The sequence below is a fragment of the Hordeum vulgare genome, chromosome 4H (genome assembly GCF_904849725.1).
Source record: "Hordeum vulgare subsp. vulgare chromosome 4H, MorexV3_pseudomolecules_assembly, whole genome shotgun sequence".
NCBI classification, from domain to species: domain Eukaryota; kingdom Viridiplantae; phylum Streptophyta; class Magnoliopsida; order Poales; family Poaceae; genus Hordeum; species Hordeum vulgare.
Genome location: NC_058521.1, coordinates 485,838,856 through 485,846,802, shown reverse-complemented (window position 1 = coordinate 485,846,802; position 7,947 = coordinate 485,838,856). Strand labels below are relative to the sequence as shown.

The window sequence follows — 7,947 nt, the reverse complement described above, 5'->3', positions numbered from 1 at the left end:
CGAGAATAGAAAAAACACAACATGCGGGACGCACGCATGCGTGGCGCAGGCATCGGGGACATGCAGGACCGCTGGCAGCGGGGGGCAGAGCAAGGCTGGACAAATCGTATTCGCACCTGGCCGCTGTCGTCGCTCGTCAGCATTGGAGTTGGAGAACCTCAATCATTCCCCATTCCATCTCCCCGTGCTGGCTGCCTTGGCAGACGGGACGGGGCTCCGATCCATTTCACGTTTCTTCAGATTTTTAGCTCCTGGTTTGACTACCAACAGCACCAGGCACCAACGCGACGCAACGGCACGAAGCAAAACCCGGCGGTCTCTGTCGCACGCACCGGGCTGCAGGGAGAGGCAAGGCATATGCCTCAGACGGCCTCGGCAATTATTCTCTCCCCGATTACGATTAGCGAAGCCATACAAACACACCTCGAGCCAAGCCAACAAGTCGTCTCGTCTTGTCTCGTCAGTCCACCACGCCGCACCGCGGGGGAGAACGAACCCGATTCGATTCCATCCCCCCGTCTAGGCCAGTCCGTTGTACGACCTCCGCTCACCGAGGCTCACCCCATCCACCCACCCGCCCACCCAGTCCACAACGTCGTCGCCCGCCCCCGGCAGCGGCGTCCCGTCGACGCCTCGCGCCTCGGTGCCGGTCGCGCCGGCGGCACGCGTGTCCCTGAAGGCGCTGCTGCTTCCACGCGTCGCCGCCTCGCAGCGTGGGCGCCAAGGCGAGGCGGGGGGCGGAGGCCGGGCTTGGAGGAAGGATAGGGGCCACGGCACGGCCGGGAGTTGTGCACGCCACGGCGGCCCGGCAGCGGAGTATAATTCGAGCGGCGGCCGCGCGCTGAGCTGGGGGGTCGGCTGCGCTGGTGCGGGTCAGCAGAGCAGCGGGATGGGGCAGGCTCCGGAGATGGCGGCGCCGCTGCTCCTGCAGGTGGAGGACGCGGACACCGAGTGGAGCTCCAGGCCGCATCGCATTGCTCTATTCGTCGAGCCTTCGCCCTTCGCGTCAGTCTCCTCCTCCCTCCTCCCCCTCCTCCCTCCTCCTCCCACCACAAGTGTTGGCGCACAAGGCGCTGGCCGGATTATAGTGTGCTAGATTGGATCAGATCAGATCGAGGCGCTCTGCACGCCGCCGTGCACAATTGGCCCGCTGGATGCATGATTTGTTGAATTTGTCGCGTCTTTGATCTGCCGACGAACTCCCGAGTCAATGCCTTTTCCTTGTTGCTGTCTCGCAGTTACATCTCCGGGTACAAGAACCGGTTCCAGAACTTCATCAAGCATCTGCGAGAGATGGGCGATGAGGTATCCAATCCTTGTTACCGACCTTGTCGCTGCTTGACTTGACTTGTACTGTTTTCAAGATCGTTGTCCTACCTCGGAATTGACGCCTGCTTATTCGGTTCAGGTCTTGGTCGTGACCACGCACAAAGGAGCTCCCGAGGAGTTCCATGGAGCAAAGGTCATTGGCTCGTGGAGGTAATCATCCAACACAAACTATCGTCGCCCTCTACCTCATCGATCAGTCCACTCGAGAAATGCCAAGCGATTCCAACAACTACTTTGCTCAAAGCACAGAACGCAGGAAATATGATGAAACATTTGCAGAGGAGTGTCCTGTAATCAACTGCCATGCTGATTACAACACTTGCTAGATATATCGTGAAATGGATGCTATATTTGTTTTGAAGTATTTTTCCCAGTCAACTTTCTAAATTTGGAATGTCGTCAGAGTTCAGTTTGTGGAAAACTTGTTCATCTTGCATGTACATAGGTTGCCTAAACACCTCATTTTCAGCTTTCCATGTCCATTGTACCAAAATGTTCCACTCTCGTTGGCATTGAGCCCCAGAATATTTTCTGCGGTGTCAAAGTTCAAGCCAGACATAATCCATGCTACCTCACCTGGTGTTATGGTAACTGTCAAAAACTCAATATGCATCTATTGCCTTATGCCCTGTTGTTTCTTATTACCACATATCATGATTTCAGGTTTTTGGTGCCCTTGCTATTGCAAAGATGATTTCAGTTCCAATGGTGATGTCTTATCACACACATCTTCCAGCGTGAGTTTCTTTTCCACTGCTAGGTGTCAGCTGGTTCAGGGTTGTTGAGAGATTTGCACTTTGGAATTGATTTCTTGTAACGTCTTCCAGGTACTTACCAGGTTACAATTTAAATTGGTTACTTGGGCCCACATGGGGTCTTATAAGTAAGCCCATTGTCATCACTTCTATTTATGTTCTGTACAAAAGTTCGAAGCTGAGAATAAAATAAAACTGGTCTTTCTCATTTAGTTTGTGCTGACATTCTTATTTTGTTTCAAAGAATGTCTCCACAGGTCTGCAGATCTTACTCTAGTTCCTTCAGTAGCTATTGCCGAGGACTTTGAAACTGCTAAAGTAGTACCAGGTTAAACAATCAAAATAAATCTCTATTTACACATTTCAACCCTTCGTCTATCCTAACCATACCCACTTGCCTCTACAGCAAACAGAGTACGGCTTTGGAACAAGGGCGTTGATTCTGAAAGCTTCCATCCTAAATTTTGGAGGCATGAAATGCGGATCAAGTTGAGGTATCACCTGTTGCTTCAAATTCAACAAGGAAAGAGTTGAAGAAAAAGAACACGCATGCTTACTGATTTTTCTTTTCATCTCCTGTCAGCGGTGGTGAACCAGAAAAACCATTGATAATTCATGTGGGCCGTTTTGGGCGTGAAAAGAATTTGGATTTTCTGAAGAGGTTAGCTTTTCCCATACGCAGAATATACCATCATTATTAGAAATATAGACATTTTGAACTACATGGAAGTAAAATGGATAGAAGTGAAAGCCATGTGGTATATTTTGCATCCATGATATTTAGGTATCATAGTATAGTAGCTGTTTTTTTGCTGCTTATGGCTGTTAAAAACTGCAATACTATAATTTTCTTTTTGTATGATCAACTTATCAGTTGTCCCTATGTAGCATTTTAGCTTCAAGTGTGCTCAGAATATAACTTCTGCTCTTGTTTTTTATGTAACAAAGTGAGCACTTCATGTTAGCACTACTTAAACCTTTCCTATCTGTAGAGTAAGTGTTTGCTACACGAGTGTCATTTTTCTGTGTTGTTAGTGCTTTACTTATTTGAATTGTCAATACAGAGTTATGGAAAAACTCCCCGGAGTAAGAATTGCTTTTGTTGGAGATGGACCATACAGGTGAGTCATTTGTCCAACTGTTAACTATTTGCTGTTTTCAGGAAGACACAAACCTGATGACATGTGTGCTTATGTTCATCAGCAACTATCCGGTATTGAAAGAACATAATTTGGAGAACCTTGTCACAAGTTGCGGATTAGTATTCCTTTTTTTCTGTTTCTTTGAGTTAATTGTATACATTGTTTCACCTGAGGGTTTGTTTCTTCAGTAAGTTAGAAACTCAGAGTACTACTGAAAAAGATACTTCTGGACTAAGCAAGTAAGCTAGTGCAGCCAGTAAGTAAATTTAACACATGTCCACAAACAATAACAATGCTTAAATACCAAATGAGAACATAGCATGCTTTGTTTGCAATGAGCACTGAGCAAGTGATAACGAACTTATTGTGCTAGGCCATCTGTTTGACCCCGTGGGGTTTCCTTTTCAATTCTGGAGGCGTTTACACCATCTGTTTTATCTTGGCAGGGCTGAGCTGGAAAAAATGTTCACAGGCATGCCTGCAGTTTTCACCGGAATGCTCCAAGGCGAGGAGCTCTCGCAAGCGTATGCCAGTGGGGACGTGTTTGCAATGCCTTCAGAGTCTGAGACCCTCGGACAAGTAGTGCTGGAGTCCATGGCTTCTGGAGTACCGGTTGTGGCAGCTCGTGCTGGAGGCATACCTGATATAATACCCAAGGACAAGGAGGGCAAGACCAGCTTCCTCTTCACACCCGGGGATCTCGACGAGTGCGTGAGGAAGATCGAACAGCTCCTCTCGTCGAAGAACCTCAGGGAGTCCGTCGGAAGGGCTGCCAGGGAGGAGATGGAGAACTGCGACTGGAGAACGGCCTCGAAGACGATACGCAACGAGCACTACCGCACCGCGACGTTGTACTGGCAGAAGAAGACGGGTAGAACGGGGTAGGCGTCGTTTATCAGGCCAGGCACTCCGTTTGCTGCCCTGCCTACTGTTATACAACCAAAGGATTTGTACATTGTACCCCAGCAGCAGCTTGCGAGCTTGTATGGCTAGCTGCACTCATATGTCCACTGTTACGGATGATTGACCGGCCGCTTGTATGCAGTTACTGTACATTACAAAGTTCTTTGAAATTGGCCATTTCCGTCGTAGTGCTAGTTTGTTTCTACTAATTACTACCTCTGTTTCTAAATGTAAGAGAATTTTGCAGTTCAATAAGGTTGATGCAAGGGCTCTCTAAATTTCCAATGCATTAACCCACTAGATTTCAAAGTTATAGATATCGAAATTAGAGGCGGTGATAGGCTTAAACAGCAGCAGCACCACCACATGACCAACAGGAGTAATATACAAGGAAATATAAAACTCAGAGCAAATGGTTCAAGATGTAATGTACACATCAAATCGACAAAATAGTTTTCCCACAAGCATATACACTTCAGTTACAAAAAGACAAAAAGGCATATACACTGCCAGAACAAATTCTCCTTTCCTAAGCTCTGCATACACAATCTCAGAAAAGGGAAAACTTCTATCATTCTATGTATCTGAATTCCTATAGGCGCGCCATGATTCTCACAAGGATTGAAAGTTGCAGACGCAAAGGATCTCATTGTCAATTCAGAAACATGGGTAAGGGGTAAATCACGGAGGAGAAGCCATTCGCTGTAGCCTCTCGAGATCTTAAGCAGCGCAATCATTCGTCTTGGAGCACGAGCATGAGCTCTCCGCCTTGACTGAGAACGCTGCCCAGGAACGCAATTAGTCTTTCTTTGCATTGAAATGGCTCGGCCGACGGAAGATCGCTGTCCAAATTAAACCAGACGCCATCAATGCTTCGAATTGCCACCCAATGCCTCCCGGTCCACAGACCCCTAAACCTCCTGACGGGTACATTGATCATCAGACCCACCAGCGCTTCAGCATCCAGATCTATCGAAGATGCCCCCTTCCGATGATCATGCCAAACCACCTTCTTCTTTCTAGATTCTACCGCCGCGATAAGAACATTTACATCATAGTTCCCGGTTAACGCATTGTGGTGGGGCTTCCATATGAATGATAGAGGAGTCCATTTGTCCTTGTTTGGACCATTAAGAACAAGATTTTCAGCAATACCATCCAGCTCAGCTCGGGTGAAAGATTCTTTTTCCTGAACCACACGAAACACAGTTATGGCAGTTAAAACATGGCAACCGCAGATTAAACAAGGTGGTTCAGAGCAAAGAAACGGACTCTGCACTGTATGGTGAGATCATGCTACTTGTATATATGTTGATGGTGACGATTGAGTTAATATCATATCTCTTCTACTCCCTCCGTTCACAAATGTAAGATGTTTTAGATATTTCAATATGGACTACATACGGACAAAAATGAGTGAACAAACCAAAAATGCCAAACGGAGACCAAGCTCCATGGAGGACTTTATTTGAAAACATCAAAATTCGAAATTTTCAGTTTTTAAAAATTCTGAAAATAAATACACATATACCTAGATACATAATGTACATATGTGCAAATTTTCAGGTCGACATAGATTAAAATGTTAGCTACACAAAAGAGACAAATCTGATGCTTTTTAGCATATGTACCGTTCATCTTTAAAGTCCATGATTTTGTTTTTTTGCGCAGCTCGCAATTCAAGGTATTTCATCCTGAAATTTTTCACACATATACTTTACATCCTTGCATACATGTGTGTTTATTTTCAGAATTTTTTGAAATTGAAATTTACGAATTTATGATTTTTTCAAAATAAAGGACTCCATGGAGCTCGGTCTCCAAAATGCCCTACTCATGAACAAACACACTAAAATGCGTCTATATACATCCGAATCAGAAAACAAGTTAGTATAACATCTTATAATAGTGAGAAATAAAGCAATAAAAGCCAATCAGGTAGTAGCTTAAATACTTCTTACTGATGTGCCCTCTTGGCCTCTTTCGCTCACATAGCTGCAAGCGTGCACGGCCTGGTTCCCCAAATTCATGTCAGCGTCAATTTAAACATCAACAGGAAACTTGACCGAGACCAAAAGATTTGTTTCTAGCTCTATCAGCTACGAATATATTTATTCACGCGCACAACTAGCAACGCCTTCATTTGTATTCGGTGGAACAGTAGGCTGCGAAGCGTACGCATAAACCTATCATCATCAACATACCTAATGAACGAACAGTGCCGAATGGGCAAAGAATTGATGGTGACCTCATTTGTTGTCTCTTTTTACTGAGAAGGTACATCTTTGCATGTTTTCAATATGTCCTGATCTTACCACAACACAAGTTGGAACACAATCACATAGTAAAAAAAACATGCCCACCAAGGGCACAACGCTCCGCTACTACAACGATCCGTAGTTTCATGCCGAGTAATTTGACTAGTTAGTTCGCAGGTGCGGGTGCTGACCGCCGATGTACCTAGATCGGAGTAATCAGGTGAACAAGAAAGCAAGATAGATACACAGAATCTAATTTATTGAACTCAATTAGTACTAGTACTAAACTTAGGATTACGCAAAGTTCTCAGGTGCAGCCACTCGAGAATCATGAAAAGAATAGCAAGAGAGGAGGAGGGTCACCTGCATAAGGTTGTTGAGGGCGTGGAGGAGGCAGAACTGCATCCTCTGCCTCTCGTGGTACACCTTGCTGCCGCCGCCGCTGCTTCCCGCCGGACCCGGCCCTTCCTCGTCTGGCTTTGCTTCTGATCTGCCTCCCGACTCCATGCTGCCGCGATTGATACTGGGGCGGCGGGGGATTGGGTTTTATCGCCGCGGATTACAGACCGGACCGGACGGCAGCGCGGATTACAGACCGGACCGGACCGCACCAAACAGACGCACGGCTTTTGCGGCGCCGCCTTTCGTCGTGGACGGAACGATTGAACAAACCGAACAGAAAGGGGATTCGCACCGCCCACCGGGAGTTCCTATGTGACGCGTTCCTAACTATGGTTTGGGGTATTGGATCGAAGATTCGCACTATACATGCCCAAACGGGCCGGGATATCCGGGCCAGCCCAGAAGCACGCAGGTCAGGTACGCTATGGGCCAGGCCCGGCAAGGGCTAATCGGACCGTGCAAGGCACCTGGACTGTCATCCTCAACACGTGGGCCAGCACAACACGATTCGATTAGTTTTTTTTTTACATTTTTATCCTAAATAATATTTCATCAAATTTTATTCCACATAATACTCTATCAAAATTTATGCCACATAATACTCTATCAAATTTACATTTTTTTTTTACCTTTTTCGCTTGTTTTGACATATTTTACGAAAAATATAAAAAGCTGCTCAAACGGATCAGCGTGCCGAACGGACCGGCGTGCCTGAACGTGCCTCTTGTCGTGTCTGGACTACCACCCTGAGCACGTGGGCCGACACGACACGACCCGATTAGTAGTTGTGCATGGGCGGGTCGTGTCGTGCCAGCCCGTTTAAGGTCGGGTCGTGCCGTGCCGTTCGGGCCGGCCCGTTTGGCCAGGTATGAATCGCAGAGCGCAAGAGAAGTTCATCTTAGATCTAGGTTTATTTGTAATGTATATCAACTATAAGATGTATGCTTAGCCATCACAGCAAGTCTTAGAGAGATGAATGAATGACTCACCCAGACAGCAGCCCGTGTCGAATGGTAGAAGTAAATATCTAATGGTACATGACGAGCGGTACACGAGGAATGATCTCACCTGTTAACTGAATCTGAACAGTTAACTGAATCTTGACACGTACAGCTTCAGACCTCACATTGCCCCCTTCTTGAAATTCGACGTGTCCTC

At 46.5% G+C, this 7,947-nt stretch overlaps 2 protein-coding genes across 2 annotated transcripts; one reads left to right on the top strand and one right to left on the bottom strand.

The window, feature by feature from the left end:
- Positions 1-431: 431 nt before the first annotated feature.
- Positions 432-4,317, top strand: LOC123449074 (sulfoquinovosyl transferase SQD2-like). Its single transcript, XM_045126157.1, has 11 exons — positions 432-1,005; positions 1,239-1,305; positions 1,409-1,479; positions 1,799-1,916; positions 1,993-2,066; positions 2,157-2,212; positions 2,329-2,412; positions 2,491-2,578; positions 2,668-2,745; positions 3,149-3,205; positions 3,673-4,317. Exons 1-11 carry the CDS (start codon positions 890-892, stop codon positions 4,109-4,111), a joined length of 1,248 nt encoding a protein of 415 aa, XP_044982092.1. The 5' UTR covers positions 432-889; the 3' UTR covers positions 4,112-4,317.
- A 225-nt stretch (positions 4,318-4,542) lies between these two features.
- On the bottom strand, positions 4,543-7,128 carry LOC123449075 (josephin-like protein). Its single transcript, XM_045126160.1, has 2 exons — positions 6,751-7,128; positions 4,543-5,318 (listed from the first exon to the last, which is right to left on the bottom strand). Exons 1-2 carry the CDS (start codon positions 6,892-6,894, stop codon positions 4,863-4,865), a joined length of 600 nt encoding a protein of 199 aa, XP_044982095.1. The 5' UTR covers positions 6,895-7,128; the 3' UTR covers positions 4,543-4,862.
- Between the last annotated feature and the right edge of the window lie 819 nt (positions 7,129-7,947).